Source organism: Trachurus trachurus, assembly GCF_905171665.1.
Source record: "Trachurus trachurus genome assembly, chromosome: 14".
Classification (NCBI taxonomy): domain Eukaryota; kingdom Metazoa; phylum Chordata; class Actinopteri; order Carangiformes; family Carangidae; genus Trachurus; species Trachurus trachurus.
In genome coordinates, this window is record NC_139903.1 from 16747824 (window position 1) to 16763633 (window position 15810).

Below are 15810 nucleotides of genomic sequence, written 5' to 3' on the forward strand. Positions count from 1 at the left end.
CATTTTATAATATATTTATGGGTTCCACAGTGTTTGTGCATTATTCTTTTCCTCATGTCAGCTTTTTACACAAGGTGTGCAGAGCTGGTGGACTGTATATGTCTGCGGACTTTGCACTAGGGTCAACAGCAGTGAAGTCCTGTTGTTATTAACTCTCCTGACCTTTCCTCTAGTGGCACCATCAGGCCAATGGTCATAGTTGTACACAAACAATCTGAAGGGCAACAAAAGTTATAAAAATCACTGACTAAATTTATGTTAACTACAGCACACAACACAAACGCTCCTTCATCATCAAAATGAACTATTCTTCACCTGTCAAAGACTCATGTTTATGATTTGGAGGGCTGCACTGTCTGCTTTGTGTTTATGGAGGGCAATGCTGAGTGCACAGTGCTTTGAGTTCACTCCAAATGTACGCGAGGAAGAGATACATAACGGAAGTAGGCTATGTGAAATGCAAACATCAGCACTTTCCTTTTGTAATTTCCTGTTCAAAATAAAGTTTGTGACTTGATTCATGGACAGGGAAAATACTCACTCAAACAAATCATTATTTCCAATTTCAATTAGTCGTATTTTGTGTTTTGTGGAATTTTTGTCTGTAATTTATTTTATGATTAATAGATTTATTTAGGCTACATTTTTATTCAAGCTGTCATAGGATTTGAATGGGGAACTGAAACTTTTGGTCACGGCCGTTTTTATCTTGTCTTGTTATTATCGGTGTATACAATTTTCATTGGGAGCTGGCATGTGTGTTCAATGTACACTGTGGTTTGTACAGGCAATGGTTTGTATGCTTCACTTTCAAGTGCCCCAAGTATTTTTTCTTAATTCGTGAAGATAGCGTCTTATTTTGAAAGCCATAAACCGGAAGTTGTCTCTTCCGTATGACCAGTAGCGTTCAGCTGTGTGTACTTCGGTCATGTAACACACTGCCAATGCAAATAACAACTAAGTTACAATAAGAAACTGACACTTTTGAGAGTAAGACGTATCCATGGGGGGTAAGAATAAACAGCGAACTAAAGGAAATGTTCGGGTAAGTGCCTGTTTCTGTAAATTCGTGTCCACACTTGAAGTAGGACAACTATAGCATTAGCACAAGCTAATGTAAACTTAACGTTAACAGCTAACCAGCTACATGTGGCAATGCCGTCCCAGCTGGTTTACAACCTTTACGTTTCCGTCTCTCTGCCACTGTTACTACCACTGGGATTTTCTATTATTCCTCTCTCCCGCTCCTAGCCTTCCAGTAGCGGCCGGGCAGCTGAGGCCCTGACCCGGGAGGGAGGCGTCATCCCGGGGTTTGTGGGCTTCGACACCACGGTCACTTCGGAGCTGAGCTACGTCCCCGCGGTCCACGGCGCGGAGGAGATAGACAACCTGGTGGATGCTGACTTCCGCCTGGTGCTCAGGAAACTCTCGAAGAGGGATGTTGTCACCAGACTGAAAGTAAGATCACACTTCAACTTAGCCTACAGTAACTGTCTTCTGAGTGAAGTTTTACTTGCTGTCAGACACACAACATCACTCAGAATCTATGCTGAATCCAACATAGCCTATTTCATGCAAAAGTACACATCTCACTATCCCACAACCTGATAGTTTATTTAAAATAAAGGACAGCTTAGTCTGTTTTACTGAGTAATTGGTTCAGACCTGTGTGTTGACAATGTGCACTCTTCTCAGGCTGTGCAGGACTTTGGGTCCATGTGTCAGGAGCGGGATGCTGAGGAGGTGAAAGGCGTCTTGCCATATTGGCCAAGGATTTATTGCAAGATAGCTGTGGTAAGCTGAGCAGACATTCATGAAATTACTTATTTTTTTTAAACATTATTGTTAATCATGACATTCTGGAAATAGCACTTATTTTATACTTACTAGCATTAAAAGTTACCTCATCACTGATCCTGAACTATCTCATCATTACATTCAAATTAAAAGAATAAAAGGATCTGCAGGTTTTGTTGTGTGCACATTAGGATAGTTTTGTCTCCATCAATATGTCCATCAGGATCATGATCGCCGCATCAGGGAAGCTACCCAGCAGGCTTTTGAGCAGCTGGTGCTGAAAGTGCGGCGCAGCTTGGCCCCCTTTCTGAAGAGCCTGATGGGCCACTGGATCCTGTCCCAGTGTGATACATACACACCTGCAGCCTCTGCTGCATGCCAGGCCTTCCAGGCTGCTTTCTCACCCACGAAACAGCCTGAGGCTCTCAGCTTCTGCAAGGATGAGATCCTGAATGTGAGTAGTAGTGATGATGGAGTGGCGACAAGGGGATTTGCACTTAAATTTAAGGATGGTGAATTTGACTGAATTAAGCAGTACAATTTCTATTTTGCAGGTACTTCAAGATATTTTGTTAAAAGAAACAGCAGAAACACTGAGCGATCCACAGTAAGTTACCAGTTTAGTTCATAATAGTCTCCCTTTCTATATGTGCATAACTTAAATGTATACTGTCAAAATCGTTGCTGAGTCACTGTCACTTTCTCCTCTTCTCTAGAAGTGTGACAGAGGAGGAGAGGGAAGCCAAATATGTGCGCATGCTGACCAGTTCTCTGCTCGGGGTGAAGAGGCTCCTCTCCCTGCTCCTCCAGAGTGACAGGGAGGCCCTGGAGCAAAGACTAGCACATCTTGTAAACTCTGCAAAGTTCTGGAAGTACAGCAAGCACAAGATGCCACAGGTACTGGCATCAAATTGGACTGCAGAGCTTATAACAGATGACAGAATGTGTACAACTAAATCATGAACTCCTCCAACTGGCACGCACATACTGAAACTACAGCAAGAACTCTGTGTTTCTTCTCATATATGCATCATGCAGCAAATTGATAATGGGCTCTAGTTTGCAAAGATTTTGAGGTATAATAGATGATAACTTCACTGTGAGGCATTCAGGTTCGACACTTATTCCAAGTGACTTTTGTATGTGGTTTGCCATTTGTCTTTGGTGCTGTTATTACATTGGCTATGCTTATACACACACACATACACATATACATACATATGCTGGTGTATATATACATACACATACTTATAAAGGCTAAATGTGAAGGAGAAAAGCTTCTTGCACAAACACATCATGTAGGAATGTCTTATTCTGTGAGGTTAATGTGTTGATACCCGCTCCATCCCTCTACTACACCTCAATTGACTGTAACACACAATGAAACTACCGTATGTGAGAAATCAAATTTCCATTTGTTTGTTCGGCCACATGCCAACTCCTGTACATGCAATATGTTGTGACCACCAGGATGTTTCTTTAATACTGTCACATTTTGCTCCACAGGTGCGAGGGGCGTTTTTCGAGATGGTGTGCTCTCTCTGTCAGTTCACTCCTGCACTTGCTCAGGCTGAAGCAGCTCGACTCTGCCCCACCGTTCTCCTCAGCATTGATGACACAGATCCCGTAGTGCTGCCTCCTGTGTGGGAAGCTGTTCTTCACGTTGTGTCTACGATCCCTGTAAGCTTGTGTTCAAAGGATGACCTCAGATTCGCGTTCATGCTCATGCCATCATATCTTGTCAGGTGTTTTGCTGTGTTGTCTACCCTCTATAGACTTACAGTAGTGCAAGAAGGAGTGTAGAGTCAGAGATGTGTGGACAAGTTTATCTTTTAATAATGTTGTTTCTGTTCCAGGATTGCTGGACACATGTGAATACCAAGAAAGGCGTCTTACCTAAACTTTGGGCTCTGCTCAGAGAGGGGGGCAAAGGCATGGCTAAAGCCCTCCACCCTCATCTGATGCTGCTCCTCAACAAACTGCCCCAACAGGTCACTGATCCGACCTTGGACTTCTACACCACTTTCTTCACTTCCCTCACACAAGGGTAATTTCTGTGTTAATGTGCATGTGTCTGAGATCATTCAATATTATTGTTTCTCAAATTTCAAGGGTACTACATTATGAAAATTAGTTTTTCTGCATGAATGTCTTATTTATTTTTTATTGATTTTGCATTTATCTGTCAAGACACATTTATAGATAATGCAGTGGACAGCTATTTGCTTGTTCATTTGCCCAGTTGCTGAGGTAGAACAGGAAAACTGCAAAAAAAAACATGATTCTTGATTCTGAGCAAACAATTTGCTAATTTCAACCATATCAGAATTCCTGCATTAAACTATCTGTATTTCTGTCTAAGCCTTTCCAGTGAGCGTGCAGCAGTAAGTCCATCGGAGAGTGCAGTTATAGTGTCTTCTGTCGTTGAGTGCTTGAGGTACTGCATACTGCGCAACACAGAAAAAGAGGAGGACCAGAAAAAAATTAGGACCATGCTTATTTCACAGCAGGTGGGATCACATAGTCACACAAACTTTTCCCCATCCTGTCAAATCTACTGAAGATGCTAAATCTCTTGCATTATGTTGTTTGTGTTTTTGTAGCTCTTGCCATTACTAGAAAAGGCTCTTGGAAATCCCTCCCTTCAGAATGGACCTCTTTTCCTTTTAGTCACTGAAATGCTTATTTCCTGGGAGAAGAGAGCGGGTTTACACGGCGATGGCGAAACAAAAGACAGCATGGAAGTCTTTCAAGGGATTCTGGCAGACTTCTGGGACAAGCTTGGTCTTCTCTTTGTGCATTATGTTGACAGTGAAGAAGCAGACCCCCAGGCTTTGGAAGGGGTAGCCACCTTGCTGCAGGTGAGTTTAGTATTGCAGAATTTCTGGTTCAGACAATTTCCCCACTGAAATCTCCATGTTGACAGTAAGGATACAGCAAATCAATATAGCTGTCACATCCATTCATGTCTTAAGGTGAAACAGAAAACACAATCCCTAAATCTATTCTCACTTTCTCTTTTGTCTCCAGGTGATGCGTTACCCTGAGAGAGTAAACAGAAGGCACGTCCAGAAGAAGAAATCTGTCAAGATCTGTTTCTCTAAGCCAGAAGACAATGAAAAAAATGGAGTTGAGGGAGATGATGTAGAGAAGCCTGTGCAGACAGCATCAGAGCTTGTGAAAGAGAAGGCATGTGGGTCCCTAAAGACCCAGCGTTTTGAGGATGCAGTTTGTCAGCTGGCACAACTCTGCCTGGTGCATGTGAATGAGAGAAACTCAGAGAGACATCTGGTCTTCCTCTCCCTCCTCCTACGGTCCTTCCACACACAGAGGGTCTTCAGTGTAAGTCATAGTTGTCAATTACCAATAGAAGTGTGTTTCAGTGTTATCCTACAGGGTTCGTAAACATCAGCAGTTTGTGTTTGTAATAAGGCCAAATCTGTTGAAAAGATTGTATATGGAAATGGATGCATTCAGTTTAAAAGCTTGTGGTATTCTGTGGAAGTGGTTGGCAGTAATTTAAAATATTTGCATTAGCACTTACAGCACATGTTAAAATACTGATACAGCCCTTTTCGACGAAATTATGAAATGTAAATCGCCTCTTCCCTGATCTATGTTTGTCTTAGACACTGGTAGAATCGGACGACAGAATAACAAAGGACAGTGAGCAGAAAGATGAAGAGAGTATGAAAAACCCAGCAGTGGAGTTCCTGCTGGAGCGGGTGGTGGCGTGGCTGGCTGAGAAGGGGCGCAGAGACACCGAGCACCTGGTGGAGATGGTCTTCAGCTCACTCGTCTGCTGCAGCCCGCAGGAGACCACTCGCATACTCAACCACATCACCATGGTAACATGAAAATGACATCTCTTATGTGGAGCGTAATGATGGCTCTTTTTTGTCACGGATCCAACTTTAACTCACACTCTTCAATCTGCTCTCTAGATGGATCTACAGTGGGGAATAATCCTGCAAATTATACAGAGGGTATGTGTTGATGCAGATGTCGGTGTATTTCCCACCTCTACATCAGATTTACACTGTTTACAAAAATGAATGTCCGTGCTTGTCTGTCTTGTTAGGCATGTGCAGATCCTCAGACTCTCACGAGCTACAGTGATTGGCTGAAAGGTTCAATCCTGGGCGAGCAGCTCCTGGGACTCACTGAGGAGCTGTGCAAGGTGGACCGCTGCTCTCCCAGCTCTACCTCCTCTAGTAGCAGCCACAGCTGGATGCTCATCAGCCTGGTCCTCTCTCAACACCACAACAATGGTGAACATGTTGATGTTACTCACACCAGCAAATATTATTTTGACTCGAAACCTACCTATCCGGACTCTAAATAAACATCTTTTTGATCTGTTTTACCCACACAGAGCCTCTGATAGGGGAGGTGTACATGGAGAAGATCTTGGAGAAGCTCCATTCAACTTTGTCTGAAACCAAGAGTCTGTCAGATGCAGGCAACATGGAGCCACTCGTCTCCTTCATCTGCGATGTGGCCTCCACGTTCTTCTCCTCTGTACAAGACTGTCTTCTGCTACTCTCCGCTGAGGAACTCTTGCTCAGTGTTTTCCAACTCACCGCCCAAGACCAAACACACACTCTCCTGTCAGGTAGATGGTCACACAGTGCTGCAAACATGTCTACTGAACCCGTCAGGAATGCAGAGTAATTTTGTGTCAATGTTGCTCTCAAAGATTCACTTTTAGATAAGCTGAGGAAAGTGTGTGTTGCCGGGGTCCGGTCATTGGTCCAACACTCTGAATATGAAGTCAAAGAAAGCGGTTTCCTGCACAGCGCAGCCATTTGGGTGAAAAACCAACTACTCACCGTCTCTCTGGACATTAAAAGGTAACAAAACCATTATCTGAAACACTTCACTGTGTGTGAGTCGGTGCTGTGGTATCATGAGAATATGCCCCAACAATTCTTTCTGTTATGTTTTAGTTTACAGGTTCTGGTTGCGGCTGCACAGAGCTTAGTGGAGACCATCATCTCTCAGTGTGATCAAGACTCCTCACTCCTCGTCCAGTTCTTCACCCTACTGACACCTAGCCAAACAGAGTGGGCCAGAATCAGACAGGCCTTACCTCCTCAGGTGAGACAGCCAATCCATATAAGGAGAATCAGCATTCAGTAGATTCTGCAGGCAAAACACTTGATATTTATGTGGTGTTATTTCCCCCTTTTCTTTCTTTCTGTAGTGGATCAAAACACCTTTATTGTCCAGCCGTCACAGAGGAGTTTGTGAAAATCCATCCATGGACATCTGGAAGTCTAAGGTGCCAAACGGGCTGCCAGCCCACCTGTGTGCCTGTGCCCTGTTAGGGAGGGTGGGCAGCACTGTTGCAGCTGTACCTCATAACCAAGAGGAGACCCAGTGTCCTTCACACCTGCCAGACCTTAAATGCACAGGTACTCATAGAGGTGACATTTCTGTAACCTGGATTCGTTTACACATTTTCATGTGTATGTGAATATATGATCCAGTTTAATCTGTTTGTGTTTGTGTTATATTTTCTTTTGACAGCATCAGAACTGCTGTATGCACTGCAGTGGTGTAAGGAGGTAGAGTACAGTCCCACCACAGTGTCTGCCTATCACAGCCTGCTGACGGACTGGGGGCTGTCAGAGGGACTCGCCAAGCAAGTTTCAGTGAAACACCTGCTGGAGACTCTCTACTCAAGGTGAGGTTCAGCAGCAGAGTTTCAGCAAAGATTAGATCGAAAGAGCACTTGACAGAATAAGCGCAAACACACCTGCACTACGTAATTGAAAATGTCTTTACATTTAAGACAGTTTATGAATAACTCTCACCTGCACCACAGGGGATCTGGTAATCAATGAAAAATAGCTAATTACAAAAAACAACTTGAACGCATCTACTTTTAAAGAAAGAAATCATCAACACTGATTTTTTTTGCCCCAGGCAATAATCTGATAATTTGAACAATATCCACTAAATATTCTTTGTGTTGCATTTTCACCCTGTAGGTCAGTGGAGGACGGCGGACTATGGTCTCTGACTCTACAAAACTACATCCACACCAATAACTTGGGAGCCACTGGCAGTGCAAGTGTGAGGAAGCTCTATGGCAACGTAGAAAGGTCAGTCATTTATATTTGTAGGTTAATGTAAATGGTTTACATTTCACATTCTTACCATGGGTTGAAAAATGTTCTGTGTTTGTCCAGTTTCTTCCCAGTGACTCAAAGCAAACTGAGCACGCTCCAGATGCTGTGTCCCACTATGACCATAAAAGATAGGGAGACTCTCATATCCCTGGCTACTGCTGGGATAATCAACTGGCAAGAGGACAACAGTGAGAGAACACACATATAAATATATGATATTTGATATTTTTTTGTATATGTATTGTATTGTATTGTATTTATATTTGATATCTTTTTTTTACTTTAACCAAGCCGTTAATAACTCTGCGCTGTGTCACAGATGTGTATGGATGTCTGGTGGTGCTGCTGTGCTGCCTAGAAGCCAACACTGAAATAGAGGAGGAGGTTGTGCAGGCTATCCTAGCCACGGTGATGGAGTGGAGGAACAGCAAAGAAGACTGGTTCCTCTTCGGCAGGTAATGCTAAAGTCAAAAATCACACAAAATGCTTTTATAATGCCCGTTATATCCTTCAAACACTGCTCTACTGATATACCCACATTTGCCACCTGTTTTTCAGTGACCTTTCCAAAGCAACTGCAGAGCAGTTGAACCTCGCTGTGGAGATGATGCGTTTCCTGTCCTGGCTGGTGGCTCAATGTTCGACAGTTCTTGGCAGCAGCCAGTGGGACTTTTTGCTCTGCTCTATGTTAGCCTGGTTGGAGGTGAGATGGGGGTGATGCATATTGTTCTGTTTTGTGACTTAAAGGTCAGGGGTCAGCTGCAGAGTACTCCCTCCAACAGCTGGAACAGATTGAGCTTCCAAGACATTTGAGTAGATGATGCTATTCTCCTGCATCATATAAAGCATGATAGTCAAATCATTTTTATTCTGATTGCACATTTTCAACAACTCTTTATTTGCAGTCTCTCATCTTATAGTTGACTTTGCTTCCTCCGTCCTTTCTCAGACTTCCAGTGAGAACGTGAGCAGCCTGTGGAACCCATGGGTGCAGCTGTTTGTGTGTGAAAATGCTGCTCTGATTGTGAATTTGAACGAGTTCTTTGCGTCGTCTTCGCCCGAAGTTCTACAGAAACTGCCGTCAGAATTGACCAGTGAATGGACAGACTTCTTTGTAGAGGGAATCTACAACCTGCTGTTGCCTCTTCCTGTCAGTATTACAGGTGTGTAGATTTTATATATTGTAGGGGTTTTTGACTCAGTTTACCTTTAATTATCGGTGCATGTTGTTTTGAGATCGGCAGGGCAGAGACGTGAGCTGCTCAGCGAACACAATGGAGGTGAAAGGTACTGGCCCCCTGTCCCTCAAAACTCATCAAATACACAATCCAACAACTCCGAAATGCTCTCGTGGAGAAGTTGTGACTTGCACATTTACCAGGCTATGAAATAATAATGATACATTACGAGACAGAGTTGTTTTCAAGGCAAATGCATAGCTGGAACTACATTCCAGACACGGCTGCTGGGCGGAGTGATTTCAAAAGCACAAGTATTTGCTTCATGTGTTGTAATGTTACATAATTATACATGATTATTTCATAGCGTGGTGAATGTGCTGGTCACAGCTTCTCCACAATAGTGTTTTGGAGTTGTTGCATTGTGTATTTGATGAGTTTGATGAGGGACAGGGGGACCTGTACCGTTCACCTCCATTGTGTTTGCTGAGCAGCTCACGTCTCTGCCCCGTGGATCTCAAAACAACATGCACCGATAATTAAAGGTAATGAACCTACTCCTATGACTATAGGGATTATGGCAATAGGCGAATTTGCCAAAATGTTGAACTATCCCTTTAAAGGGAAGCACCAAAATATGTATAATGTGCTTATGCTTGTTAATAAGGTCATTATGAAACGATCAGTGTCTTGATGTATTTGGCTTTCTTCCAAGCACAGTCAGTCTTGACTTAGTAGGTCACAGTTCCTTTTCTGTGTGCTGTCTAAATGCAGATACCTTCACTGAACCAGATGATCCCGTGTTCCCGTTGGCGGTTCTGGAGTCAGCCGGCAAGGCTCTCTTATATGTGCCTGTGCAGCAGTTAAATCAAAACTCCCTGCCACCACAGTTCATAGCAGATCAGAAGACGAACCTGCCAGAACCCCTTCAGACGCTCCTCAACACTTTCTGTCCTCTGCTGCTTTTTAAAGCCAGACCTCTGCAGATCACTGTCTACCACCTTTTAGAAAAGTAAGGATTTTGTTTAAGAGTGCACACATCAGGGTTTCCTTAAATTAACAGAAAAATCTCCAATGTCTTCTACAAAGTGCTTTCCTACTGTGCTGAAATTAAAGTCGCAGCTATCCTGAGATCTTCAAAGCCCTGCAGGAGGTTTAGTCATGCTTACCACAGGATTTAAAACTAAGAAAATGAACATTTGCTTGCTGTTAACACAGGGTCATGCCTCAGCTGCCTGAGTGCGACAAAGACGGAGACAACAGCAAATCTGATGATGATGGAGATGAGCCATGTCTGTGAGTCAAAGGAGGGACACCCCTTTATTTTTTAGCATAGGTTATATTCTCTTTCCTCTTTCTCACAGTTTAGTTTTGTGCCCAGTTCTCCTCCAGCTGCTCTGATGGCGATCCTGTCGACCTGCGAGGAGCTGTGCGATAACATCCTGGCCGGAGTCCAGATAGGAGAGTTTGCAGTGGTTCAGCCTTTCAGTGTGGAGTACTCCTGCATCCTGGGCTACCTGCTGGCCTGGAAGCTGCTCCTCACTTTTTTTAAATCCTCGCCCTCCCATGTGAGTCGTGCTTCAAAACAATACAGATGCTTTTTTTCTTTACTGGTTCTGACTTAAGGTTTGAGTATATGGAAGCGTATATAGAGGCGGAATTATACGTTTCATGCTGAGAGTGTGCTTTGATGTCTGCTGTGTTTATATCAAAGTATTGTCACAGTATTGACTGCTCCTCTGATGTATCTCTAGCTGCGCGCTCATTATGCCCAGTATCTGAAGAGAAGCTGCTCCCTTAACAAGCTCCTCCTTCACCTCTTCAAACTGATGCCTGAGAACCCCGTCTACCCAGACCAGACGCCAGAGACAAAGGAAACCAAGACCTTCTTTACAGAGAGCCTGTCTCTGGCTGTAAACAGTAAGCACATCACACACACACACACACTCTCCACATTGCAGTTTCTGTACATGACTGTGAAAAGTAGGCTTAGATTTACTCCTCCTGTGTTTCTTGTCTGCAGAAAGTGAGTGGGAACTCCCTCACCTGGCTTGCAGTGTTTACTACAGCACAGTGCAGGACCTGCCTGCCATGGTGCGGCTGTGGTGGAACAGCCAGGAGAAGAGAGTGAGCGCGGTCGTGGAGAAGTTCACAATTAAATACGTCAGCCCCGTTCTCTCAGCTCAGGAGATCTCATCTGTCCACTCCAGCACTCAGATGTTTGACAGCATGACTGTAAGTCACCAGCTGCCTTTCCTTTGTGTGTGTCTATAACTACAGCTTGTACTCGTTAAAAGTTTCTTAAAATGTCAGATTTAATGAAAGCAGAGAAATTTTTCATGCAGCAACGGAGGTTGTTGGGTCTTTTTGTTCATTTAAAAAAAAAAAAGTTCCTATTTCTCCTCTGATGTGCTGTGACTGTCTTAAAATTGTCTAACTTTGCCAAACCCCAGCATATCGGATCTCCAAGAAATTACACAGAAGTTGATAGGCGTGATAATCATTTAAATTGAACAAATCCTCTGGCGCAGTACCTGCATCTCATTTGCAGTATAATGATGAAGCAACAATAGATGCTGTTAATTTGAAATCATCAAGTGTGATCTTGGCGTTGGGATAGTGAAGCAGGTGTGCGATTATTTGACTGAGCGGCTCCCAGTGGCACAAGCATACAGTGTATTTATTTATTTATCTATTTATCCTCTTGCCCCAGGTGAAGGCCCGCTCCGCAGCGCGGGAGGTGATTGCTACCTATTCTGTGGATGACATCTTCATCGAGTTGGTGATTCAGCTACCGCAGAACTACCCTCTGGGCTCCATCACTGTGGAGAGTGGGAGGCGCGTTGGCGTAGCCGTGCAGCAGTGGAGGAACTGGATGCTGCAGCTGAGCACCTACCTCACACATCAGGTAGACGCAAGTACACAATTGGTAGAAATGAAAGAAGTTAGTAAGTTGCTGTACTTTCGTATAGTGCAATTTAGGCCAGAGGGGCTGTAACTATTCCAAAAACAATTGTGTTTGTGCGTGCAGAACGGCAGTATAATGGAGGGCCTGGCTCTGTGGAAGAACAACGTGGATAAACGCTTCGAGGGAATTGAGGATTGTATGATTTGCTTCTCCGTTATCCACGGCTCCAACTATTCCCTGCCCAAGAAAGGTTGCCGCACCTGCAAGAAAAAATTCCACTCAGCATGCTTGGTGAGTTGTGTGCACATGTCGTCATGTTACCTCCAGTGGTGGGCTTTCTATATCTTTAGTGCCTTTTCTTCAGATGGGAGAGGATCTATTTATACTGATGAACTTAAGCTGTATATATGCACATTTTAATAACATGTAGAAATGTTGCAGTCTAATATAATAATAATAAAGTAATGTAATTAAGATGTTTCATGCGGAGTTTTCCTCCTGCTTGGATCTAATTGAACGTATAATTTATAGACTCGCCGCCCACCTCTGGTTCTGTCAAATACATTTTTCATCTTACATCTCACAAAGAGCATTAAATGCCTGAGGGCATATAATTTGAAGTGGACATTGCTTTTCCTGATATCGTTTTTCTCATCTCTACACAGTACAAATGGTTCACTTCCAGCAACAAGTCCACCTGTCCACTGTGCAGAGAGACCTTCTTCTAACACACAGTTTGTTGACCATTCATTCTGCTGACGGTTCTTCTATCAGCCACGACAGGATCGATCGCGATTACATGCAGAAGGCTGTTAAGATATTTATTACATCACAATATGAGTCGACGCCCTCTCTCTAAACCTTTCCTGACTGAGAGGCCGGGCGCTGTTTGGTTCTTGTCAGCAAGTACAAAGTAAAATCTAGTGATGTCCATATTCATTAGTGTGGGTTAAAAGGTTGTCAACAGTTTGTTTATACCAGTGCTTTGTTGTGCTGTGTATATATATATATATATATATATATATATATATATATATATATATATATATATATGCAGCATATATATATGCAGCATCAACAGCTCCCTGCTGATATTTTTTTTCTGTTATTAACAAGTTTTTATCTTTCTTTTTTCTTTTTTTTTTGAAGAGTTTTGAATTTTTTATCTTTTGAAATGTGCAGGTGTTTAAAGAGGCTGAATCACAAAGCTGGGAAAACCAAAGCCAGCCAGAAATAAGTCATTTTACAAATTAAGGAGGAAAAGGATGCTCTGTGTGTAATGTATTCAATTCCCAAGAGGTTTCACAACTATTTCCTAATATTTAGGAGTGTTAAAAAAGATTATGTCTGATTAGTGACATGCCTTATTCCATTGTGACATGGTGAGATCACCTATGAGAAGCAGAGAGGAGAATTTCTTTAGGTTGGTTTATCATTTCAAAACCACATTGTTCAGAGACAAACCTAATGAAATGTGTCCCCCTGTTCCCCTGTGCCTGCGTACAGCTGTAAATGTTGGGAAATAAATGTACAACTGGATGAATATAATTAATTGATGCAGCTCGTTTTGGATTCAGCGCTTGCAGCACGGGTCAAACAAAGGACACACAGAAAACAGAAAAAAAAGGAAGCCACGTTCCAAACAGAGACTGATATTTATCTGAATAATAATAAGTTATTGGAATTTGTACCTTCATGAATGCCTTGCAAACAAAGACAACTATTTATAGTTATGTAATGCAAAAGCTTTATAGGCATGTGTATGCATCACCAATAGCCTGTAATGGCTTAGCAGCTTTACAGGATGTTACAGAATAAAGTACAGTGCCTACATTTTTCCAATGGCTGAGTTGTGTAATACAGAACAATGCACACGCACAGATGTATAAATCCAGCACTAGGCTGCTTGTGAATATTTCTACTCGCACACACAGACCTTTACTCTCAGTTCCACAACGTTTTACACATTTTGCCCCAGGTGTAGTGTTATACACGTAATACCTCTTTAATAAGTAATACATTTGCTAAAGCTAGCCTCTTTTATATGTTAATGACAATCATTATCTAAGCTGTCGCAGTTTCCAGGTGTTACATTTTGTTAGGCTAATGTCTTAATGAATACAAAGGAAACAATCCAGTGAAAGTTGTACTTGGTGAGGGGATAAATCTGTAGAGACCTGTTCTCCTCTGCTAACAGCAAACAACAGACACGTGATATTACACTGTCACTGAATCTTACACGACTTGATTCAAAGTCGGCTGCAATGAAACCCAAGTGCTTCCATGAATTGTTGCGTTGATCTCAGCCTCCAATTACAGTCATGGTGTTTTTCCATATTACTGCTACAGTAAGTTAACCTGTGTTAGTTTCCAAGAAAAGACTGTAATTAACCTCAGCCTGTGACTGCTGGCACCAGTCTCCTACGCTCATTTATCTCTGATCCACCTCCTCCTCATGTTGAATAATTTATCTGTTTTAATGGAGGCTTGCTCTCATCACTGTTGTTCCTATGGAATTAATTATGACAGATTAAGCTTGATCAATGAATTAATCCCCATCATTTGGTCTGCCTTCGATGTGTGTGTGCGTGTGTGTGCGAGCATGTGCGCATTTGTAATTCATTAACGTGGTCATAATTTATCAATACGTACAGCCAGCATCCATCATTATCTGCCCTTGACCTTTTTAATAACCATTGATCTGTTTGCCAGGCATAAATATTTATACTGAAATTCCTGTCTGTCACGAGCACACACACACACATGCCCACAGCCTCAAATATTACTGCTCATTATCTGCTTGATTAAGCAGTGGTGCAAATGTTATGAACTACAGTATAGTCTTGTGTGCAGCCTGTTCCTTTTTGTAATCTGGGTCAGTCCGTGCCAGAAGATGGCAGCATTATCCCAAGACACCGCTTGGAGAAATAAAACCACTATTTGAGGAGACTCACTACATATTAACTAGGAGGGGGAAAAAAACGGATTAGTGTTTCTGACTCTCTAGAGAGGGATTAAATTACCTACAAAGATCAAATTTTTGTTGTTAAATTTTCTGTCTCGTGGCTTTTCAGACAAATTGTTTTTCATTTCATCCAAATAATTAACATGCAATTTTAAAACAGGAATTAAGAAAGGATCCCACAGGGGTTATTAATGTGCCATCTTTAATTACTGATGAATTTGATGAATACATTTGGCCAGCATGCTGGAACCTATCTGAAAACAACAGTAGTAGACCCAGGTTGGGAGGATGTGAATAGTTTTCAGGCCAGGGGTGCCAGTCAAGATGGAAATCGAATCACTGACTTCAGCCATTTTGGTCAAAAGTCATCATCCTTTTTTTCTTTTTTTTTACACAAGCATGCAGATTTTGAAAGCTCTCAAAAAACTTCACTTTGCTATTACAAAAATTAAATTAGTTTAATAATGGATTCTAACCAAAGGATCAGACATCAAATGGTTTCTGTTTGCTGCAGAATCGGCGTTGATCAGGTGGTGAAGCTTTGACTTACTTTTGCAGAAAAAAAAAAAACGCAGCACAGATCACACACTCTTTGTGTCTCTCTCTTTTATACTCAAAATGCTTGCGATGCTATCCATCTATTAACCATCCTCTTCACACTGACCCACTTGCATGAAACTGCTGTACGAGCAGAAGCTAATTAGAAGCCAACCTGTCTACAACCACTCAGTTCACTGGCCTTTCTGGCCCTCCAACCTGATTGGTGGAGGCTTGGCTACTTCATAATTAGCTAAGCCTAGTTAGCTCTCATTTAGCTCTCCCTGA

The 15810-nt window shown here is 42.5% G+C and overlaps 1 protein-coding gene across 1 annotated transcript; it reads left to right on the forward strand.

The window, feature by feature from the left end:
* The first annotated feature begins 898 nt into the window (after positions 1 to 898).
* Positions 899 to 15254, forward strand: ltn1 (listerin E3 ubiquitin protein ligase 1). The gene is made up of 32 exons (XM_083986784.1): positions 899 to 1045; positions 1252 to 1458; positions 1696 to 1794; positions 2021 to 2251; positions 2352 to 2404; positions 2514 to 2694; positions 3304 to 3477; positions 3654 to 3844; positions 4160 to 4307; positions 4401 to 4658; positions 4828 to 5139; positions 5427 to 5645; positions 5742 to 5783; positions 5879 to 6068; positions 6173 to 6412; positions 6497 to 6650; positions 6747 to 6897; positions 7004 to 7214; positions 7330 to 7486; positions 7794 to 7907; positions 7995 to 8122; positions 8254 to 8389; positions 8493 to 8637; positions 8884 to 9097; positions 9887 to 10124; positions 10331 to 10408; positions 10494 to 10680; positions 10867 to 11032; positions 11136 to 11347; positions 11826 to 12020; positions 12144 to 12311; positions 12686 to 15254. Exons 1-32 carry the CDS (start codon positions 1004 to 1006, stop codon positions 12746 to 12748), a joined length of 5304 nt encoding a protein of 1767 aa, XP_083842910.1. The 5' UTR covers positions 899 to 1003; the 3' UTR covers positions 12749 to 15254.
* Positions 15255 to 15810: the final 556 nt, after the last annotated feature.